The 25059-nt window shown below is 36.1% G+C and overlaps 1 protein-coding gene across 1 annotated transcript in view; it reads left to right on the top strand.

Annotated features, from left to right (window-relative positions):
* The window catches only part of RYR2 (ryanodine receptor 2), a gene marked incomplete at both ends in the record, with an annotated part of 387777 nt that overhangs the window by 154729 nt on the left and 207989 nt on the right, over nucleotides 1-25059 (top strand). Inside the window, 4 exons of the mRNA XM_080615870.1 lie at nucleotides 1201-1313; nucleotides 11324-11423; nucleotides 14166-14262; nucleotides 22903-22977. Of these exons, the coding sequence (XP_080471996.1) occupies nucleotides 1201-1313; nucleotides 11324-11423; nucleotides 14166-14262; nucleotides 22903-22977 (385 nt within the window). The remainder of the gene's footprint in view (nucleotides 1-1200; nucleotides 1314-11323; nucleotides 11424-14165; nucleotides 14263-22902; nucleotides 22978-25059) is intronic.

Genomic DNA, 25059 nt, shown 5'->3' with positions numbered 1-25059 from the left:
ATACTTATAAATCATGCAAAAATTAAGACTATTTTAAGGATTAAACCAAAACAATATTCCCATGTTTCACACATTATGTTTTCTAATAGATTATGCAGTTTCTTTTCTGTAAGATATATTGATACTTAGAGTCAACATCATACATTTATATTTAAGTAAAGGACTCAAGTTGTTGTTCTTGTAGAAGCCTTCCGCTGAAAATTTTTTAAACTTTATTTTAAATAAGTTATTTATTTTAATATTTATTTTAAATAAAAATTTTAAATATTCTATTTAAGTTTTGGAACTGCTGGTGACTTGGATTTATTTGTATTTTTAAGATTGATATAGCTTTTTACAATGACATCAGTTTGGTGTAATTGTTTTATATGAAATAATAAAATTGACTGTTTTTAAAGCCTTTCTCTAGCTAGGAGTAATAACAGTAGTAACAGTAACAATTGAACAGTTCCAAGAGCATAGAGTTTTTTCCTGAAAAGCATGCTTTTCATTCAGGAAACTAAGGTTTATCATAGGAACAGAATCTGTGACTTTAGTACTTAGAAATATTCTGGGTAATTAGAGGCACAGAAGTGGAAAAACATAATTGAATTTGGATTTGTGAGATCTTTCAAATATTATTTTAAACAATATTGTAGTGTTGCCCAAGGTGTCCCTGGCAGTGTTCAAGGCTGGGTTGGACAGAGCCTTCAGTGACATGGTTTAGTGTGAGGTGTCCCTGGCCATGGCAGGGGCTTGGAACTTGATGATCTTAAGGTCCTTTCCAACCCTAACTATTCCATGATTCTATGATTCTCTGCTTATTTTTATTCCCCCTTAGTGATGGGTTGCTCCACTTCTTTGTGCTAATTCTTGGTGGAATATTCTTTGGCATTGTTCCCATAACATAGAATGAAGATGACAAGGAAGCTCTTCAGCAACAGCAAGTTGGACCAGGTTGTGTAGAGAACAGAGTGCTGCCTTCTTACTTAACTCTGAAATCACTGTTCCAGAGTTCTTGCTGCTTTCTGTATATGTATATTAATTCCAGATAGGTTTCTGACAAAGTGGTGCACTTACTGAAAACACATGGACACTTGCTTTACGCAGCTGAAAACTGGATCAGAACTTCAGGACCGAGATAAATGTGAAAGTAATGGCAATAATGGTGGGCATTTTCTTTTTAATTTCTTTCTCTGCTATTACTTAATAATCATACAGGTGAGGCATGCTGGTGGACCATCCATCCTGCTTCCAAGCAACGATCAGAAGGCGAAAAAGTGCGTGTTGGAGATGATCTTATTTTAGTCAGTGTCTCTTCAGAAAGATACTTGGTAAGTTCTGTTAAAGTGTCTGTACCATGCTTCTACAGAAGAAAGAGTTAATAGAAGTGTTATACTATAGTGTGGTTTAAATTTCCACAAAAGTATAGCTTAGGGTGTTTAAACTGGTATTTGATACCATTTTGCAAGATGAGACTATGAAGGTCTGGAAAGTGTGCCATTGATATGTGTGACTAAACTGATTTGTGTTCATTTCAGTAGTGGAAGTTGAAAAATTTACTATTGAAAAAAAAGAAAATATAGAAAAAAAAAAAAAATCTGTCCAAACTGCACAACTTCGGCGTTCAGAGTCCCTGTGAGTGTTCAGCAGTTAACAGCCGTGTTAAATTAAAGCTTAAAGACAAAATTTTGGAATGTTCAACTTAGGTATACAGCATTCTGTGGGCCTTAAAATGTCCATATTTTCTTAGGATTATGTACAATGTAATATAGAGAGCTATGGACATGTCATAATTAAATAATGAAATATAATTCAGTATTTTAAGACTTTCTGTGGTAGCTGCTTTTTTTATCTCTCGTTTAAATAGCTTCCTCATTGAAGTGTCTCCCATTTGTTCTGTCATGAAACACTTCAACACTTAAGATGAATTTCTTTTCTTATTCTTGGTGTTGCAAACACCTGAATATTCTATCTGGAAAAAAAAAAAAAAAACCAAAAAAAAAGAGATTAAAATAAGATGAAAATCGGTCTGCTGGAAGCTTCGGAAAAATCAGCCCCGGTGATTTGGTAAAATGTTGGTTCTCAAGGCTGTTGTATGTACTTTTATGCAGCAAGAGACATAATGCTGATTGCAGAGACTGATTTTTCTCAGCACATGGTGTTAATGCATGTACTGCATCTTCCATGCAAAATATCAATATACTAAAAATAAATTGTATTCTCAGCATAAAGAGAAATTATGCTCTTGATATTTTAATCTCTGTATTATAGTCTTAAAATAGTCTAGAGCTAGATTTTAACGAATAGTTATTAAACCTCTTTCAGTTACACAGCTCTGATTTGATAGTAAGAAGGAGCAAGGATTCAACAAATTAATTTTGCTCTTACATGCAGTCACCACCACCTTTTTATGAACAGATGTTTTTCCAGACTAAATTAAGAGCTGGTGAACTACATGGATTCACAATCTTAAAATTATTTGTGTTTTTCCTACCTACTCAGTAGTTGTATTAACACTGTAAATAAAGCAATGATACTTGTATAGAAATTCAAACAGGGTGAGTTCCTCAGATGCATCCCTTGACAGAGGGATGCTGAGCATTAGGTTTATGTACATTGTGTACTCTACGATTAAAACCTCAGGAAAAAGCTAAGTTTTCTGTCAAACATTCTATGTCAATATGCTGTTAGGAATAGGGTTGGATTGTCATCTTTTTAGTACAATATTGCTTTACATTTTCAAGCAACTTGCTAATTCTTTCCAAATTAAGACAAATAGGTTAACAATCCTGGGGCAAAGATGTACATGTGAAAATAACAGATGAATAGAGTTCATTCACAGGGCATGTTTTTTTCAAAATGTAGTCAGATCTTAATTTAATTTGTATAATAGAAAGGGTGAGCAGATCTACGTCAGCTCCAGAAGTTAGTCTTCCAGTTGTCTGAGTGCATCTTAATCGCTTAGTTGTTTTTTTTTCCCCATTGACTTTGTGACTTTAGGATCTCAAGGTAGTCAGTAGATTAGTGTTTAGACCTAATTTGGTTGGCAACCACTATTAAATATTAAGAAAATTTCAGAACTTTCCTGTAGTTCTCATTCCCCACTTTTCATTAAAAAAAGATTACGGAAAAACTGACTATTCTTTTTTTTGCCTGGATCTTTTTAATTGCAGTAATTCAGTGCTAAACTGATAGGAAGATTTAGTGTTAAAATTGTAAGCTAAAGACACAGAGAGGTGGATTTTGGCTGTTTGTTGATGCACAGCAGTCTCCCTGGGCAAGTCATCAGTTGCTCTGACTCTCATTATCTTTACCTGTACAGTGAGTTTCTGGATTTCTGAGGGAAAGCACTTACATAAGTGCTTGTAGCATTATACAACACAAAAGCTGCAATTGCCAGATCCTTTAGAGGAGAAACTTTGCTCTGCTGAACCCTGTTAGCACAGAATGAAAAGATGTTCTGCTATAAATATTGCAACCATCTAAGTTCAAGGCAGAGTTGCTCTATTTTCTTTCTTGAGGCAGAGCAGCCTGATGAACAAATACTTCTACCACGTTTCCCCATCTTGTACATAATAACATGTACCCCTGCGCTGAGATTTACCTCTGCCTATTGTCAATTAAGTACCATGATTGCTTTCAAAGTTACCAATTGTCAATAATTTAGAATTTCAGTTTATTGTAATTTCTTTCAAATTGATGAAGCCTCTGAATAACTTAGTCTTTTAAACGTAAATCAAGAAGAATCCCTTAGACATGAAGTTGAAATACAAAATGAAGATAAAACTGAAAATTAGTATCAGTGTTATTCTGTCTTAGAAGACAGGAAAGAGGGAAAAAAACCCAACTTTGAATCTACAGTGCACAGATTTCAGTCTGATGCAGCAATTTCTGCACTGCTATATATACAGTTACAGGGTTGCTGTCCTGACTGTAATGATGATCTGCAGCTGCATTATGCAAATCTGTGAATAAGCCTTGAGGTTTACTTCTTTGACTTAAATGACCTTTTTTTTTTTCAATTTTAAAACCTAAAATTCCCTAATTGGAATATCCTTTGAAATGCAAGGTTTTCTTGAAGATTTTTATCGTTAGTAACTGATAATAAACAGTTAACAATGATGGCAGACTTCCTTTTCAAAAAATCAGATACTTGAGGCAGCTTCTAAATATTTGTAGCATTTGCTGGTGTAAGCACCGCAGTGTGTGATTTGTTTATTTATTTAATTCTCCCCTCCCCTTTAATTTCTCTTTTTTCCCTGAGAGTATGGAGGTCAGAATTGGACTTGGAATTCTGAACTTCCACAGAAGAAAGCAATCGTTTACTTTTTGTCAAAAAAAACAGTAAAAAAATTTTTTATTAAAATAATTTGAGTATGCATCAAGAAACCTGAAATTAGTGGAGCCAAGGTAGTGCTGAGCTGCTGTTACACTGATGATCATAACGTGGTTCCCACAGAGTCTTCGTACAGTTTGAAATGTTATTGTGGAGGCTGGTAGATCTTCCCAGTGATTAAGGTTTTCAAGCTGCTCTGCCTCATAAAATCCTCCGAGTTCTTAGAATCAAGTGCTTGTAATGTGGAAAAAAATATTTTTCTTTTTTTTTGGTCTGAGATATTTTTTTTTTTTTTCAGTTCATCCAGGGCAGGTCAGATGTCACTGGGCTGGGTGACAGGGAAGACAAAAAGGTTTTGCATCACTAAGAAAATTCATCACATTTTTCTGAAAATGTTGAGCATCACTTGCTTTGTGACAAGCACAGCAAATTAGAAGGAATGTTCTTGATATCGCAGGTGTGCTTGTTTCTAACAAAAAAAGATAAAAATAAAGGAAAAAACAATTTAAAGTCTCCCTTTAAGAGACTTAAGGCTAAGTTTAGACTTAATCAGGAAACATTCTCCTGAAAAAATGCAGCTTGGTCATGCCCAGGGAATTTTTTGGCATGTTCTTTTAGCAGCTAAAGTCTAATGATTCTGTGTATTTTGGATAAGCTAGACCTCTTACACCTCCTGAATGTTAATGAACTGTTTAAACTGTCTCTACAGGCAATAATTAAATAAACCCCAACCTTGGTGGAACCACATGTTCCTTATAATAGGTGGTTCAAGGAGGGGATGAAGTCAGGCACTGTATTGACAGCTGAGAACTCAGTGTTTTGTGCTGCTGGTGATCTGCTGTCATTTCAGATATGTGGAGGAGGAAGCTGTGAGAAAATAGGAGGAACAAAAGGCAGGTGATGTAGCCGGAACAGGAGCCTGGGTCTGATTTGGAAAGGAAGGAAACTGAGTGGGACTTGATGACTGGCTAGAAAGATTGGCAGCTGAAGGCAGACAGACAGGCAGTAAGGGACTAACAAATCACCTGGGACAAGAAGCTGGTGAGAAGGAAGGAGTGGGCATTGATAGAGCCACCAGTGGAGTGGGACTGGGAATGAAGGACAAGAGAGATCTGTAAAGGAGTGGGCTGGCTGGAGAGAACCAAACTGCCAGACAAAGATCCGGCAGGGAAAGTCCAAATGAGGAAAAAATTGAGGGGTGGGAATTGTAATGAGTTTCTGGAAACAAGTCTAATGCTGGCTGCCATAGGAAGGAATAGGTTGAGCAAGAAAAAAGCCGGAAGACCACTCTAAGGCTTTGTAGGTCTGAGGAGAACTTTCTGAAGCAGGACGTGGTCCTAAATCTGGGTAATAAGGCAGGCTGTAACTGTGTTGGGAACCTGGATGGGCTGGATGAGAGAGATGGGACTGGAATAATGATTTGGAGAGGAAAACAGAGTGCTAGATAGTGCTAGCAGCAACTATCTAGGCAACCTGTTGTATTAAGGCATACCAGTCAATGCTGTTATACTGATAGCCTAGTCCTGTTGGTGATTTTGTTAACGTAGGTGGCAGATGACTACAAATTAGTTTCAAAGTTTCCTTCTCTACTTGTGGTTCATGTGGGTGTCAGTATGATGCCACCTACTCTTAACCTTAGGAGAGGAGAGGTGCCCTTTTATTTTAACCAAGGAAAATTACATATAAATTATACCACAAAAATAATTTTATTTGATTTTGAAAATATCAAGCCCAATGAAAAAATTATGGGATTGATATATTTTTTATGAAATCTTTTAAACATATAGTCACAGTAGCTTTTTATGGAACGCTATCTCACTGCTGATAAATGTTCAATGAATGTGTCAGGTCTGAGGAACAGAGAGGCTGTAGAATGAAGCAACTTTGAAGATGAAATTTCAAGCTATGAATTGCAGGTGAAGGATCATGGTGTGATGCTTAGTTAATTATTTTCTTGGTGAATTAGATTTTGTGCCAGACTCTGCTGTGGAATTTGCTGAGCAGATTTTTTTTTTATATACCAGGCAAATTTTCAAGAGGTCACTAACCCTTGATCCTTTCTCTGGAATATTCCTTACATGAATTGTGGCTCTGAGGTCTCCTTCTGCTAGAGTTGCTCAGTCTTGATACATGCAACCAAGCTGATCAGAAGATGTGCTTTGAACATTAAATTGCATATAATGCAGTCTACAATGGGAATTGAAAAGGTCCTTGTCACCTCAACTCGGGCATCCTAGATTAATGAAAATTCCTTAGTGTAATCTTATGTACCACCATTCTCCATTGGAAAATGGGCTATAACGCTTCTCCTTTGGGATTTTGAGAAAATGAATTCGTTAATTGTGTTTTGTGAATGCTGTAATTGGTAGCAAGAGAAAAGCTTATGAGAAAATTAATAATCCTCTTTCAAAGCTTTGAAGAATTGACTATATTGAATAAAGCATGAGGCTGCAGACTGAAGATTGATGAGAAAACCAAGCACTGCACAGCTATTCATGCATTGAACTCCTTTATCCTGTATATACAATGAGGCAGCACTTGTGGAAAAAATAGTACAGGATCATGCCCCTGAAGACTGTAATATATGTATTCACCAGAAGCAGTTCTTTTTCCATGTGCTACTTTGTCATTTCCTAACTTTTAATGCTTGCTTCTGTAAAATTAGCATTTTGTTAATGAAAGCTCATGTGTCTAATCAAACTAAATGATAATCACGTGGAAGCATAGTAGCTGATTTGCTGCAGGCTTTTTGTGCTTATAGAACAGAAAGGAAGCTAATATAGAGAGGAGGAATGCAGACTACCCTCCTCTACCCTCTGTGGGATGGATCCTCATGCTTTCCTGACATGCATCTGCAATTACCTGCCGTCAGCTATGCAACAATGGACTAGGTGATCCTTGATGGCTGAGTCGTAATGGTAATTTTGGGGTATCTGTGGGTTTTAGCTATTACTCTTCCTTTGCTGATGGCATTTATGCTGAAATTGCTTAATTTAGTGCTGACAGTTCTCTTTATCAATGGAAAAATTCTCTTTGCTTGTGGATTTGCTGGCCAACTGTTTAAACCACTTCAGCAAAATGCAAAGAAAGGAAGATTTTGTAGATCTTGAAACCTGTCTGAAATTTCCTGGGCTTTACCTACTTTAGGTCAAAATTTAGATAATAACTTTTTATTCTGCAGTTGTAAGTTTACCAATATTTATTCAGACCTTTTCAAAGTATTCAAAGGCATTTCAATGAATATAAATGTATTGCCACCTTTAGACATAAACACAAGAAAATGATATAAAAACTTTACACAGATGCAGTTATTATTTTGAGTTCTTTTCAATATCTTCCTTCCTTGTGACTGAATATTTTCATTTATTTTGACAGTGTAAATATGATACTCAGTGTTACAGAATACTTTTCACTGACTCAGGTAATAAATTTTAATAGAAATTATACCTGCTACATAGAAAGATAACAAACAGTTATCTTTGGTTCTGGAGACAATGCATCTAGTTTAACCTTTGGATTTTTGCTAAAGGTTACTAATTCATCTTTTGCTTTGTTTTTTTCTTTTTTTATGTAAAGTATTTTCCTTTTCCTAATTAATAAAAAAAAAAAAGAAAAAAAGGAGAGAGTATAGGTTGGCTTTTGTTTGCTTGGTCTTTTGTGATTTGTTTTGTTTTGTTTTTTTTTTCTACATATACGGGTACTTTCTTTTTTACTTCTACTCCAAGGCAGAAATACCTCCAGTCAGCATCTTCCAGTTTTGTTTTGCTTGTTCTCAGACTGACAAAGGAAAAGTAGAGAGGTGTATGAAGTGTTCCCTCTCACTCTGCATGCGTTCTCATTTGTGTACCTGTGGTGGGAATGGTCTTGGACCATCTCAGAGGTTGTAGGATCATTGAGGATAGGTGCCTGTGTGGTTTGAAACTGCTTCTCTGTCCTGGTCCTTGTAGTAATTTTAAGACAGAGAGAAAGCGGAAATAGCAAAGGCTGTCAGAGTCTCGGTGTGCAGAAGAGAAGCAGATTGAATTGGATCATGTCTGTAGCTTCCATCTCTGTACTAGATGGTACTAACTTTTGAAGGAGTGTGGTTGATGGTGCTTTGGATGCTGCTTTTGTGTGCAGTCCATAAGCATTCTGGGAAGTGCTGTGCTTTGTGCGCAGTTCTCAAAATGTACCAGAAACTAAACCTTCTGTATTATTTTTTTTCTTTTGCTAGTCTTGTTAGTTGGAATGGCCTGAAATTGAAGGCAGAGATATCATAATGTAAAGTGCAGATAGAAGTAGACACTGATAGATAATGTGTTAGTATTGACACACCTTAGCCAAGAGAAAATCTGAAGCAAAAGTTTTCCTTTCTTTATGATTTTCTCTGCAAGCATGCATGTTTTGAAGAACAGAAGCTTTGATGCGGCTTGACTGAAATTTAAAACACATCATCTAGGTATTCACAGTTACTGCAGATGGAGCTTTGCTGCTGCAATCAAAACTGAAGTGTTCTTGTGGAAATTATAATCTGATTCCTTAGCTCTTCAGTAAGCTTGAATACAGTGGGCTTTTTTTGAAAACCTAGGAACAGAGATGTGTGACTTCTCTGAAGAGCAGTACAGAGTTTATAACATGACAGTGAATTCAGTTGGGAAACCTGTAGTATTCTGGGAGATTTGAGTCTTGAAATTTATCCTGAAGAAGCAGCCTATAGTAGTAACTACTGTCAGAAGCAGACTGTAATGTTAACCTCTGTTCATAAATTACTATAATTTAATTCTGAAAAGTGGTTAAGAACCTATGGCAGGTTAAATGCTGATTTAGGAGATCATTAGTCTGTTAGTGTGGAAGAAAAATCTAGCTTTTTTGGCTGAGCTTGGACACCAGCACAGGAAAGATACTGTTCGGGTGAGACAGAAAACTGAAGGACATGCCTGTAATAGTGAAGACCCATGCTAGGATTAGAACAGACAGCAGGATTCCTGACCACAACGTATTTCTGCTTTGCACATATTACTGCATGCCTGAAAAGATAGGTATGTGGTCCTTGTTGGTAACAGCAACCTGCTACTTCTGTCAGATACTATGCCAGCTAACACAGATCTGGTTATGGAGGTTTGAAGCAGGTAGCAGGTATGGAAACTACCATGCAGTGTGAGTGCCAGGTCCACATTCTCGACACTGTGTTGTGGAATTAGTTTCATTTTGATAGTTTTATTGTGCTGAAAGTACAATACCAAGCAGGTAAGTTCCAACTAAATTATAGAGAGGCAGCAGATTTCTTTTAAACAACATTGAGATTGTAAAGTACAGCACTGAAAAGTTAGGCAATGCCGGGATTAAGACTGCTCCGGCAGGGGGATTGGACTAGATGATCTTTTGAGGTCCCTTCCAATTCCTAATGTTCTGTGATTCTGTGATCTTTAATCTGCTGGGATTTTTCTAACCATTTGATGTAATTTAATCCTTGAATATCCATTGACAGGGCACTTTCTTTACATGGTCAAAGGTTCATTTTATTGTTTGCTATGGATTGATGATTCCAGGGGATAAACACCATAGCTTATCAAATTGTAAATGTCAGGACTCCTGCCTTTAATTGTAAATCAAAGGATGCAACAAGCAATTGAGGGAACTGAAGGAAAGAAGAGAATTGCATAGATACAATCTTGATTTCTCTGCTGTGGTGGTCATGTGTTGTACTAGGTCATTTAAATCATACTTCCTAAAGGTGTAATGCTCTGGTGGGTCAGCTTGAGACATCTGGGTTATAATAAGAGCTACACATACTTACTGGAGTAAAATGGATAAACATCACAGGTGCTTTGAAGTGAGATGCCATCAATGTATTTTTGTTCAATGTCCTGTCTATAATATGGAATGTTAATTCAGTTGATATCATTGTGTGTGAATTAAGATCATTAACATGTAGAAAGCACACAGTTACAAGAAGTACTTTGTTGATGGCAGATCAAAGTGACTGAGGACTTAGCCTCTTCCTCTTATGCCTACTCTGATGTGTTTTTCTCAAAAAGTAATACTCCTTTTTACTGCACTGGTTGAATTGCTCGTTGTCTGGAATCTGTAGTGATCTCAGAGGAAACCTGACAAAACTAAGGCCCACAGGGCAGGAATGGGCCTGGAGATGTGCTGGGGATTGTAGTTTCTCAGCCTGATCTGCCATTGACTAAGCTATGTAACTGCAGAAAGTGTAAGTAAGAAGTGAGGTGGTGGTTCATTCATTGAACATCCATGTTCCATGCACTGAATGACACTGGTGTGGTGGAGACATGGCTTTGTGAAATACCTTATTTCTATGTCATTGGCTTAAGGGGAGCCTTCTAAATTAGCCAATGCACTATTTGTTTGTACTGCTGTATGGCTAGATGACAGGCAGGAAGACAGAACAACTCTGCACTTGTTATTGGGAATGTATCCCTTTCTGACCTCCATTGCCATTTTTATCTTTTGCATAGTTAATAATTTTACCCAAAAGGTTTTAATGTTGGTCTCAACATGCAGAAACTGAGACCAATGCTACCAATGTATGAATACTGTTACTGTCCATTAGTTTAAAATAAAATTTTGATAAAAGTGTCTAAATGCTACTGCACTTGGAAACTCTCTTAAGTGCCTTACAAGGTCAGTTACTGGATTACTTGATTACTTTGACCTGATGGCGGTTTTAAGAAGTCAGTAGCCCAAAAGAAATAATTAAGTGGTAAGTTAGACTTGAAATACAGATAAATGTTTCAATATTCAAACTCTGTGGAAAATTCCATTGTGTACAGAAAGAATACCACCAGTGTAAGAACACTACATGTAATAATCAGTGCTTCAGAGTATTTGCTGTGGTCTAGGACCCCCAAACAGCTGATGATTCTGTCTGACTTTGTGTTTACTCATGTAGTTAGTAGGAACAATTTATGTATGAAACAAATGAGAATATTTGATACTATTTTTATATCCTGCAATGAGATTTTTAATTAACTCCAGATAAACCCCTTTCTTTTGTGGTTTTAGCATCTCTCTTATGGCAATGGTAGTTTACATGTTGATGCAGCCTTCCAGCAGACGCTCTGGAGTGTAGCACCAATCAGTTCAGGAAGTGAAGCTGCCCAAGGTAAGGTCGACTTGACTTTAATTATTGAAAGACTGATTGTAAATGAAATATCTGAAAAATCTGATTATTCTGCCAAGTGTGGGAGTGGGTTTCTGTTATGTAGACATTCAATCTAATAAATGAGAAAATGACACTGATGGTTTTCTACATAATTTTTTCTAAATACTGAGCAGCTCATTCAAATCTCATTTTGCTACAGGTATGACAGCATTCATAACATTAATTTTTTTTAAATGGCTTTTGGTTATTGTTTAAAATATTATCTCAGATTATTCTCAGTATGTGGTCATGGTTACAGGTAGTGCATTGCTTAAGTGTCCTAAAATTTAGGGAGAAGCCCTTCCTGTTGATGAGAGGAGAAAACCTTCTCTCCAACCTGTTGCTACCTCCTATAAAACTCCATTCTCCTCATCATCCCACTGCTGGCAGCAGTGGTGTAGCATTCATGTTAATAATGCCAGTGCAGTTTATTAGCTGAGATCCAGGTTTGTTCTGTGCCACGTCTGTCTGGTTGGTGAACTTCACTAGTGAGACCTGCCTGTCTGGGAAGCAGAACTCCACAATGATAGTGTCATGTTATACATTCGTACCCACGGGAAATCATGGGAAAATGGTGTAGTATGATTTTCGCAGCTGTGTGTTTCTATGCATGTCTGCTTGTTCTTTGTTACTATGCCTTCCCATTTTCACTTTCCTCAGGTATAGATATTATCTTTGTTAAGCAGTATCTTTTCTAGAGAAGATCAGCTCTTTGGTGTCAGAAAGAATTGGAGCAAAAGCCTTATTCTAGCAAAACTGGCAAATGTTCCTGTGGTCAAAGTTGTCTTGTTATGAAGGGAGAATGAATCTGACAGTGTATAAGACCTCAATGTATATGCCTCAGTAAAACTATCCAAATTACAGAATTCCCTCAAAAAGAGGAAAGAGGAAAATAAAGCTAATTTTGTTAGTATCTGAGAAATGCTTTGTCATCTTCATAAACAGAACATTAATAGGAATATCTACACTTGAATACCCTCTCTTAATCAAAACTTCCAATTAAAAACAGATTAGTAAGTGAAACTCAGTTAAATGAAACTACTTTGTAGTGAAAATAACAGATAAATGGTCTGTAAAATGATCTAAGACATTCGAGGGAGGTAGTTAAAAGAAAATTATTTCTTTTTACATGCATTTCTGCAAAACTGGCTTACGCAGAAGTGAGTTTGTTGTGTAAGTCAAAACACAGCTTTAGAGTCAGATCAAGTAATTCTGCTGATTCTGCACTGTGAAATGGATGTGGGTACTTTCAAAATGAAGCAAAACCAAAAAAGTTTTTTTTAAAAGGTCTCAGGGCAGAACATCTCCAGAATTACATGGACACAGGTCCATGGAAAAATTAATATATGTAACTGCTGTTACCTGGACACATCCCTCTGTGTCAAAATCAGGAATTTAAAAACTCAATTCTAAAATTGGCTGCATAAATACTAATTTGGTATTGATTTCAACAGTTTAAAAAATATATCCTGAAATATTCCGTGGTCCATATTCAGGAAAAAGATTTCCTGTAGCTTCAGAATAAACCTGTGAAATATGTACAGGGTGGCTGTTGGGTCTTCAACACCATTTCCTTGTACAAGTTCTATACTACTGCACAGGATTACTTATTAATAGACATGGCTTGAAAATATTATTGCAATAACTTTTTAAAATAGCCTTTTTGTTATAACAATAAAACTGAGGAATTATGTTACCACATCGTGCTCAAATGCAGATTTTGGTATTATTTGATATTTATAGCAAGAAGGGAAGATGAGATTAGGAGACAAACAAGTGTTAACATTTAGTTTGTCAGACTGGAAAAATACCATTGAATTCCACTTAAAAACTACAAGTCTTAATATTACTAGGTTATAATACAAAATTTGTAGGATACCTGATACTGATGGAAAAGCATCTGTTTTGTTTTTATCTTTACTGATTAGAATTATAGCCTTATTTTCAGCTTCTGGCTTCAGTGTCCTGGCCCTTCAGATGTTGTAATGTTACATGTATGCTCTATGCCTTAGTTTATGAACACACATATCTGTACCTGTACACTGTAGAGCCAGGTGCTTGGCTTTGAACCTGCAGGTGCAGTGGAGATCTACAGTGTAGGAGCTTGCTTTTGGAGTCCAAATAAATCGTAATTGTAGGTTGGAAATCTTAAGTCAAGCAGATTTTAAAGTGGATCTTCCCAGAAGTTTTTCTTACAGAAACTCCCAAAGACATTAAAAGGATTTTCAAGCTAACATTAGCTAAATCAGTCTTTGTGTTGTTACTACATGAACTGAAATACTAAACTTAAATCAAAAGTCGACAGGTAAAATGGAAGAGTCCTCCATTTCTGTTGTAATCTGTGAGGGAAGTATCTCTCACACTGATACTGTTCACTTGTTTCTGCTGGATCAGCCTTTTTCTGAGTTGTGGTAACACTGTAGAATCCTCTGTCTGTGTCTCTCTCCTAATCTGCCCTTTCCTGCTTGCTGACTTGGAGCTTTTTTCACTTGACAATATTCAGCTGGCTCCCCAGGGTACAAGATACCCTCCCCTTCTTCTGGCTGTCTTTTTAAAGTAAGATGAAATACCAACAGAAAAAAAACCCAAACCCATAAACAAAAACCCCACAAAAAACCTAGTAGTATTTATTACAGTTTGAAATATAGTTTTATGTGCTGCTGTGTTCAGACAAATGCACTTGATTTTCTCCCTTTATTCAAGGTTATCTGATAGGAGGGGATGTTCTGAGGTTATTGCATGGTCACATGGATGAATGTTTGACAGTCCCTTCGGGTGAACATGGAGAAGAACAAAGAAGGTAGGTTTCTAGCTTAGAATAATAATGAATGTTGCTGAATCAGTATTAAATGTCACTGATTGATAGTACAGATTTTTGAAAGATGTTGTGATGGGACGTATAACTCATAAGGAGCAATATTGTTGAGATGAACTCTGGAGATGAGCCTCTTGCATTTTCTTTTTAGTAATGTTCAGGTCTCATTTCACTTACCAGGTGTAAAAACACTAGTGATTTTTGACAACTTATTGTCATCTCTACTGACTTATAAACACTGTGAATGAAATGGGTTGCTTTCTTTAGTGTTGTTTTTTTTTTCTGTATCAGAACAAATTCCTTAGGACAGGATACGTTAAGAATACTTCCCGTTCCTTCAAAGCTGCTGGTCTGGGTGTTTATCTGAAGTGTACCTGTCATGGTAGTCTAGAACTTAAGTTATGGTTATTTTTTTGACTGAAAGAATCCTAGAATGGAAGTAGAGAAGTGATGACAGCTCAGTACGGAGTTAACCAATAAATTCATTTGGTGAAATGGCTGGCACTCAAAGTGGCATGTCTCTGTGGAGGGATTATATGGATGAATCAAAATCCTGTTTATTTGCTCTAATAAAATATACCATAAGCTGCTTTTCAATAAGGCAGTGTCATATGATTTATTCCAACCTTCAGTCTGAAGACTGCTGAATAATAATGTTGATTTTGGGATATTTTGTTTAACGCAGCATAGGTAGCTTCATTTCCATGACCAAAAAAAAAAATATGCTATTCATACATTTTCAAATTAGTTTTCTTGGTTTGCAAATAGAAATGATTTTTTTTCCTATTTTATTCTTATTTGTAAAGATAAGAGCAAGACATTGGAAGCTCTCATAAAAATATAGCAAAAATCTTCTATGAATTTTTAAATATTAATGAGAAAAACTTAAGTTTTCTTATACAGCTGCTAACCAATTCCTCCTGGCTATTTGTTATTTTTAGACAAGGGAATAATTTTAAGCACAGAAGATACTTCAAAATGCTGAAAGTTGAAATGTGATCAGTTCGTGTTTTAATTTTAGTTAATAGATCCATTACAGCTTGGAGTTTCTTGCTGCTATTATTATCCTTGCAGTTAAAATGATTAATTAAAAGATTAGATGATACATAATAGAATTCTATAGTGCTTGCTCTTACTTCAGTCTAAATCCTGCAAAATTTCTTTTAAAAACTGCAGTTGCAGTGTAATTCCAGATTTATAAGATATCAGGCACTTCAGTAATGAATGCTTAAGAACACACTACAAATCTCTTCTTTTCAACAAGGCTAGCATTACATATAAACCACAATGAAGGAGTGTGAATTTGCAAGTCAAGAAAAAAATAATTTCTTCTGCTTGTGCATTTACATGATGCATCTTTATGTCCTATAGCATGTGAAGAATAGGGTTCATTTCTTAAGCTGCAGGACAGTGCTATAAACAACAGATCCTTATTTTTCTTTGTGCACTGCCTACATTTTCCCTTATCAGTCTAGTACTCCCAGAAAACAGAGCTAATAGACAACAAATGGTACCTATATAGTTGTTTTCACATTTCCTGTATAGGTATAATTGCTTTGTACCCTAAACTTTCTTCTTTTAAATTATTAGTGCATTCAGTTGTTGCTTAAAGCCTTTATGATTTCATCTCTTATTAGGACTCTTGCTTACTTGCTCATTCAAAATAATATCTAAAAGGACAGTTTGTGGCTCCTTTCAGTTTTCAGTATGTATGCATACCTTGTTTTGATGGGTGGCTTTTAACTGCTGGTAGGATTATATTTTAAAGTAGGGGTAATTTTGGCAAGTAAGAAATTGTAAAATAAATTAGTTTATCTTTCATTTAAGTTCTGTAACTTTTGCACGTATGGCAAGGTAAAGTATGATATATTTGGAGTGTAAATCCATATTATCCTTTCATTGTCTTTTGAAATAGTCTGGTGATGGATTATTGTGGTTGTGCTTGGTTAGCTTTGTGCCAGTAGATGCCTGAAGAACAGCTCTGCTCTGCAGAATAGCAGCGTAAAGGAACACTGAGAAGTTCCATCTCTGTTGTGACTCAGTAATTTCTCTATCTTATTTTTATTTTTCTGCAAAGGCCTCCCCTTTATGCTTTTTTTTTTTTTTTTTTTTTTTTTTTGAATAAATAGAGGATCAGACAGTCCTAAAATAACAGTTTGTTTGTATAATGTCACCTGGCATCTAATCCTGGGAATGAATAAATGGTTTTGATGTGAAGGAACCTCCTAGGCAGTTTCTGAAAATAACTGCTGTTTTTCTCTATTCATAGAGCATTGGTACAGTTACATAAATTTGAGTATAGAAGTGTTTCAAAGATTACCAGAAGTCCAAAATAAAACACATATTCTCAAGCTGTTTATACTCTCGTGGAGCAGCATTTAGCACAGTGGAGGCCTGTGAACAGTGACAGTGCAGATACTGTGTTCATGATTACAGTGCCTAACAAAGCTTTCTCCAGGGCAAGGTCATCCATATCTGCCCTGCAAGAGGCCTAGTACAGGGGGCAGAAATAGTCATAGAAAGTGACTATTTCTGCATTTCACATTTTTTTTTTCTGAATATATACTCTGTTTCCTTGCTTAATTATTGAGCTTGTGTGTCCAGCTTTTGGTCGTTAAGCTGTGCTACCATGATCACTAGAAGGTAGAGAGGAATCATTGTATTTGTTGAAGAGGGGCTTTGGTATTGAGTGGTGAGATGCAATTGCACAATGAGGAGTCTTGTGAATTTATAATATCAAAGGAATGAATAAAGTTATTCTAATTATGGTAGAAGTTGGTGTTTAGAGCGAGTATACATTGAAATGCTTCTGTGATATTGTTTACCATTATTTTAATCCTTTAATTAAAAAATTTTGCAAGAAATGTTCATAATAAATTCAAGTTGTGCAGCAAAGATTTTTAAAATATTACAATAAACAAGCTGATATTTTCCCCATCACAATTGAATTAGTCAACATCCCCCATTTTTACTGTTCAATTACGAGGAATTTATTACATTTTTGATGTCGTATTATGTGTGTAATTTTTTATTTTCTTGTAAAAATGTCAACTAGCTATTAATACAATACTCTTCATGACTGTAGAATTTTGGATTACTTTGTGGGAGTGTTTTTTCTATGTGTGTGGTTTTGGTTTTGTTTTTCATTTTTGTTACTTAGAAGTACCCAAAACCTGATGGCAGATAGCAGTGGAAGTATGTAATCAAAATTATTTGATTGGGTTGTGATGCTTGCTTTTTATTATAGCCCATCACATTCATACTTGCTTAGAAGTTAAAGTGCACACAGGAGTAGGGCTGTGAATGTTCATAGTTCCCAGTGCAGAAGGGGACCATGAATGTCCTCATTGCAACTAATTTGCATTTTGACTTGCAGTATGTATTTTAAAGTGAGGACTGCAGTGCAGTTTGGACCCTTCAGAAATACATCATTACAGAAAGAAATTAACCTGTGAGAGAGCGAAGTGCTCCAGGCGTTTGCAAAGTATCACTTCATGTGGATATGCTGGGTTAAGCTGTAACAGTTATTTTTCCCCTTAGTAGCTGGTGCAGTGCTCTGTTCTGGACTTTAGTTTGAGAACAGTGCTGATAACACACTGATGTTTTTAGTTGTTGCTAAGTAATGTTTACTCCAATCAAGGACTTCTCAGTCTCACGCTCTGCCAGTGAGCAGGGGCACAGGAAGCCGGGACGGAGCAGAGACTGGACACCTGACCCAAACTAGTCAAAGGGGTATTCCATACCACAGCACGTCATGCCCAGTATATAAACTGCGGGCAGTTACCCAGAAGGCCCAGATTGCTGCTCGGGTTCTGCTGGGTATCGATTAGCAGGTGGTGATCAGTTGTATTGTGCATCACTTGTGCTTATCGTTTTCTTTTCCTTTTCCCTTTTGTCCTGGGTTTAGTTTTATATTTTCTCCCCTTGTTATTTCTCTTATTATTATTGGTGGTAGTAGTAGTGGTTTTGTGTTATAACTTAGTTACTGGACTGTTCTTATCTTAGCCCGTGGGATTTACATTCTTTCAATTCTCCTCCCTATCCCTCTGGGATAAGGGGGAGGGAAGAAGAGAGGGAAATGAGCAAGTGGCTGCGTGGTTTTGAGTTACCATCTGGGCTTAAACCATGACAGTAAAACAGACTCCCAGTTTCTCAAAACATCCAATGAGAATAGGCCTTCATAAGGAAATATGTATGTGTAGCCTAGTTTCAGAGGCAGTTTTGTCATTCCTGCATTTTAAAGTTTCTTTGGGTTAAACATATCACATTAAGGCTTTTGTAAATTATATTATTATATTGAACACTTCATGTTAGTCTCAGAAATGGATATACAGGTTTTTAAAGTGTTAAAAGTCAAAAATCCCAGCTCATTTTTCACTTTCCTTTCAATGCCATTCTCTTAAGATGGGTAAAATATACTTCTTGATATGGTGAGTGTGAAGGATTATTTATGACTAAAATGTGAACTGAGGAAGTTTTCAGCCAGCATAAATCAGTAACCTTTCCTCCATGGCCAAAACAACCCATGAGCCTTGAAGAGTAATGGTTGTGCTTTTAGGAATTCGAAAAAATCCATTAGAGCCCTTCAGTGGTTGATTTTTCAAGTTAGAAACAGAACAGCCTTGCCTGTCATTGAAGGGAGTGAAATAATTTCTTTAACTTGAACTTTGCCATCTTATTAGTTCATTTGTGTATAGTCCAGGTACAATCTTGTTATGCTATTTATGCCATATTTGTGGCGCCCTGATTCATTCCAAGTTACTGAATTTTACTCCAGTATTTTCTTGCTCTGGTACTTAGGATTTACAGGTTCTTGAACCAAAACTACTTCAGTGGTATTGAAACACTGTCATTTAATATAATTTATTTTAACCTCATTTAATGCCCCTTTGTAGTCAGTGAATTTCACTGAAATGATTACCCTCTTCTGCTGAACAATAATAATAAGATGAATTCAGTAATGATGCTCCAGGGATTTTGGTACATGGTAATCTATTTTAAAGCTGTGTAATTAATTCATTATTGTAAGGGAAGATGAGAGATTCAGATATCAAGCTTTCTTTTTGATGTTTACCTTCGCTTTGCCTTGTCATCTCAGATCCGTCTTAGAAAGTTGGAGGAGAGTGCTGGGAACAAGCCAGGGAGAGCACCGTTAAGTAATGACCTGTGGGCCTGCACTGCTGGTACAGTCCGTGGTGCTAGAATCACAGCCCCTGGCCCTGTAGGACAAGTGCTGAGGCAAGTTCCAGCTCTAGTAACTCCTTCTATTAAGGAAAATTAAATAGACTAATGGTACAGACAGGAAAAGAATATGTTTTAAATTTAACATACAGTCATAGACAGAAAACTAATTAATTAGATTAAGGTTTATTGTAAAGATGAACTGAAATTCTCAAAGGTCCTGAATTCCTTATAGATACTTTAATTTGAAATAAAAGTGGTTATATTGTTAATCCATCAATGTAGAATATGCAAATAAACTGCTTTGGAAAGAATAGGGAGAAAAAAAAATAAAAGCCAAGGATTAGTGCTATGGATATGGTTCAGAAGGTGCAAAGTATTCCAGGCTTTCTAGAAGACTGAATGCTCATTGTAGCTCTTGTTATCCTCTCTTTTTAGCTGTTGCTTTGAATTTCCTCATGGATTTACATTACTTATAGTTTCATAATAAGGTTTTGTAATGTGCAGTTTTTCTCTGCTTGGGATCCTTGATCTCTAGCCTTCCACTCCCCAGTGGAGGACTCTCTTTCTCAGTTTCTCTCCACATTGCTGTCACTTAGTTTTTAGCTGAGGCTTTTTGCTGGTGCCTTTTTGACTTTTGTCCCGAAAGTGCTATTACTGTCTGTCTGCCTTCACTCTCTCTTCTGCTCCTGTACCCATTTGTCATGGTTTAAGCCCAGCCAGTAACTCAGAACCACGCAGCTGCTCGCTCACTGCCCCCCTTCCCCCTAACTTCTTCCTCCTCCCCGCTCCCAGAGGGATGGGGAGAAGAATCGAAAGAATCTAGCCCTAGAAGGGCTAGAATCATTTACATGAAAATAAGACAGAATCCCACGATCCGTTTTATTTCCTTGGGTAAACAAATTGCACATTTTCATTTAGGAATTCTTCATTTCAATCTCTTCCCCATTTTCTCATGTGACTGATAGCTTCACTTTTAAAGAACAGGGAAAGGAAATAATGGATGGACAGTCACATAAAAGAAAACTACTTTGCCCATGAGAAGCCATTCATTTAAGTTCATAACTGGAAGTTTTTTAGATGTTTAAAATTACACTGATCCAACTGGTATGTGTAATCCAAAGCTAGCTTTAGAAGAGTTCTCAGACTGAGACACTGGTATCATCAGGGTTTTCACTGTGAGACAGAACTTCATCCCTAAAAAGTAATGAGGTAACAACTTAACAATGGAATGTTCAGATAGATTTAAGCTTTTGTTTCAACCTTATTTCTCAGATTATATATAGTGACTTGAAAAACACAGATAAAATGAAAGGAAGAGTCTAAATTTTGTATTACGTGAGTGCAAGAATTCCAAATGCATTTTTGTCAGTGAGGTTCATCTTGAAATAAGTAATGATGTAATCAGAATGTTTTGACTTTTAAAAAAACAACAACAACAGCCTCCCCACAAACATAACCCGCCTTGTCCCCAGCTGAAACAGACCAACCAGGGTGACATCTGATTTATTATTGTTTAGATGTTACAAGACAAACCCAGTCTATTAGTTGTAGGACAAAAACTTGAACAAATGCCCAGAGAGTGCCTGAACAGAGAAGCAGCTGAAAGCAAGATTGTTTAGCATTTTCCTTTTGTTATACTATTGAAGGCAAATGTCAATAAAAAAATAAGATTGACTTTGAATTTCGTTCCCTTCTGTGAGAGAGCTATGAGAGACTTGCCAATACCTGTCAGTTGCTCCTGGCACCATAACCATTGCAACAAATAAGACAATACATGGAGAAAATACTGGATATAAGGTCATGGGGAGGATTTTGTGCATATTTATTATGCACCTCTAACTTCTTTTTGGTACATGAAGCATGTGCCAGAATTTCTATTTATACATATGTTATGAATATTCAGTGTGATTGGTCCTGTAACTGTAGTGAGAAATATTTATTTTGTGTTTTGACTCATTTTTTCCCCCCTATATATCTTGTCATTCTTTTGCAATGTCTGAGAGTGTTTATTTCCTTAATACTTTCTAGCCTATTCTGCGATGAATTTTAGCACATCTGTAGTTTAATGTATGGTTAGAAGTACTGAGAAGTAGATTCTAATTCACTATTTCTTCTGGTTTCGAACAATCTCTTTCAATGCCTAGTTTTCCTCTGTGCTAAGCCTTCAGTCCCTCTGTATTATAGGCACAGGAGGGATTTGAAAGCTAAAGCCTAGTAAGTACTAAGCACCTGATTCCTAAATTGTGGTTCTCAAAAATTGCTTCTAACAAACAGTGGCCTACAATTTCAGTATTAATAGTCCCTAAAGTTATGTCTCCGGCTATTTTGTCAGTGCTTTATCTTGGCTGAAGATCACGTTATCTACGCAGTCCATAAGCTCTTCCAGGATCAGTAAAGCTAGGCCGTTTTTTGGCAGTGTTCCCTGACTTGCTTGGTCTGATAAGCATAGTGACAGAACTCTTTTGCATAAGTGACTTCTTCATTTATTTTCCCAGAGCCAAGGCCTAAGTTTATAATTCTGGCAGTGTCTTAGGGCAGGAATCAGTCCAGAGAACAGCTGCGTAAATCTAGGGTGATGGCGCTTAATGCTCATCACATTCCTCAGTGTTTATTTTGAAAAGAAGCCAGGTTATCTACTCAGGGCTTTTGGTGACCATAAACCTAAACCATTTTGTGGATCCAGTATAGATCACTTACCTGTCTATAGAATAATGGAGAAAAAAAATCCCTAAATCTCTTTTCAGGCTTAATTGACTTTTTTAGAAGCACCTAGATTTCTAGCTAAATGCAGGGACTAGAGGGGTCAGTACCTATTAAAATTTGGAAATAGGAAGCTGTTATATCTGACATGTGAATACTGTATCAGTGTGGTTGTGAAACTTTGGTTTTATTATAATAAAATATTATTATTATAATATATATTATATAATAAATATAATTATATTATAATAAAATACAGTGCCAAATAAGTGGATTTCCATAATTTGATGTAATAAGTTGCATGATTATTTTAATAGTATAAATTCTGAGAGAACACTGCTTTTCTTGTCAGATGTATGGAGTGATCACAAATATTTATAATAATTTTTGTTAGATTCTAGAAATACTGTAATGATCAGGCTTTTAATGGAAAAAAAGGAAAAAAATCCTTGATTCTCTATCATTAAAACACTAAGAAAGATGTCTAAGCAAACACTGTATAAATCTTTTTGTTATGAACATTGCATTAATGGATGCTGAAGGAAATAAGAATTTGAGTAATTAAGTCTACAGGCTTAATTGATAAGAGCTGGTTTTGAGTCTGATAACCTTTGAATCTGACTCTTGCAATAATTGTTTTGGTGGTTTTAAAAGGAGACATGTAGGTAAATGAGCAAACACATATGATGAATTCTTCCAACATTGCTGAGCATTTAATCTGTACCTTTGCTTGGTTTTCAGAACTGTCCATTATGAAGGTGGTGCTGTGTCAATTCATGCTCGTTCTCTTTGGCGACTAGAGACTCTAAGAGTTGCGTAAGTAAAGCCGCTTTCCAAAAAAGAAGTCTGTTGACAGGGCACTTTTTGTATAGTGAGAAATCAATTTGGTAACTATAAAACCAGACTGACAATACTAAAATGATCTTCAAAAAAAGTGCTCTATATCACTAATGGAAAATCAACCAACTTCCTATAGAGAGTGCATGTTAATGGACATGTTGTGCCTGTTCTGATTGTTTGTTCTGAAGTTGTTACAGCTGTCAGTGAATTCACAATTTATATTTTCAACACATGTATGTAACATAAACAGAACTGTTTCCCTTGAAATAATAATTCATGTGTGCCACCCCCTAACTTATTTAAGCCACTTGGAAGACTTTAAAGGCAAAAAATTTATGGGAAAAAAGTGCTACTTTGCATTGTTGGAAGTGTTGGAATGTTAGTAAGAAATTATGCATTGTTTATGCGGGTAATTGCACTGTAAAATTACACATAAATTGTGTTAAAATACATGCTTGTGATAAAATTTCTAGTGGCTAATAAATGATTGCTTTTAGAGATTAAATCAGAGTAGCTTAGAGAAAGTTTGCACTCTAATGATGCTGTTTTCTATGTATACATTTTATTTATTTGGATGATGTTAAATGTCATTGATAGGGCAGTGAGATTTTCCCTTTGGACTAAAATTGACTTTGAGAGTGCTTACATGACAACAATGAAACTGTGGAAGGATCTCTGTCTTTTTATTTTCCTCATTGCATGTACTTCCCTAATAAGCAGTGGTAATGGAACAGTGTGGAATTTTGAGAAACTACAGGTTTTTGTTGTGACTGTCATATATCTCAGTTTGACAGGCATCTTATACTTTTGAGGTATAAATATTTGAGTATATAGGACTGAGAAATTCTGAGAACTGTCAAAACAACTAAGCAAAGGTAGTGGTATTTTTTCTTTTTAAGGAATATGACTTTCTTACCATGAAGGAAAAACAAATAAAATCCCAATAGCACTCTCTTTTACAAGTCCTTCACTTCCCTGTTTTACTGGATGATCCTCTAATAGCTATATACATTCATTGCTGAATTGCAAGCACATTACTATTCAAGCAAATGCTTAAATTTGTAACATAGCATATGCATACCTGAAGTTCTCCATCACTTCTAGTCCTTCCTTGAATAGCTACAGATATAACATTAATTCTGTTAATTTTACATTATTCCAATGGAATCATTGTTTCTGAACTCTCCTCAGTAGTGGAAAACTCTTGTAAAAATGCCTGAGCAGTCTATATGCAGTCATGTAGACTGCCTCTTGGGATGCCCTGCCATGGGATGCTAGATACTATTGCACTAAAAGGTGACAGGGATCATATTCTCACATTGCAGAAATGAATTTTTAGTAGTCAGAAATGGCTTCATAAGATACTTTCTGCTCAGAAGGGTAAGTGCCCATGAATTGTCCTTTTTCCTTTCTTGCAGGCATGAGCTAGAGTAATGGTTCAATTGCACTACATTTATTATTTTTTTTTTCTTAAGGTCCACAGCTATTGAGTTCAAGATAAAATTGACTCAGACTAGAGAAAAGGCAGCTCCCAAGCATGGCCCATAATTTGGAAGGTGCAGAGCTGATGTATTTTGCTAGATCCAACAGTACAATAGCTGAGATTCCTGACCTGACATTTTACTTAATTGAGAAGCAGAAGTTATGCTAGAATACTTGCACCTAGATGTGCTTTTGTGGGCTATACTGATTTCAGTGGGTAGAAGCCAGAAAAAAAAAAGATGTGTTTCAAAGATAGAAAGCTTCCATATTTCCTTCCTTCCTGAATTAAGTCCTCTCCCCTTGACTTAAACAGAGACTAATTTATGAAAGAAAAATACTGGAGGGGAAACCCAGAAAACCTCTTCATTCATCTGGCCTTTTTAAAAGCAATAACTGAAAAGACTTAGAAGTTTAATTAGTGAAGTGTCATAAATACTTTAATAATAAAACAGAAGCCAGGTGCTGCTCTTGCATTTTAAAAACTTCTGTTCTTTAAAAATCCTTGCCAAATTGGTTTTGCATACTTTGCATGCACTGTGGCCAGCTCTTAATAAGACATGCTTTTAAAAAAATGGA

The sequence above is a fragment of the Psittacula echo genome, assembly GCF_963264785.1.
Source record: "Psittacula echo genome assembly, chromosome: 4".
Taxonomy (NCBI): Eukaryota; Metazoa; Chordata; class Aves; order Psittaciformes; family Psittacidae; genus Psittacula; species Psittacula echo.
Note: the sequence above shows the minus strand (reverse complement) of the source record. Positions and strands in the feature narration are given on the sequence as shown.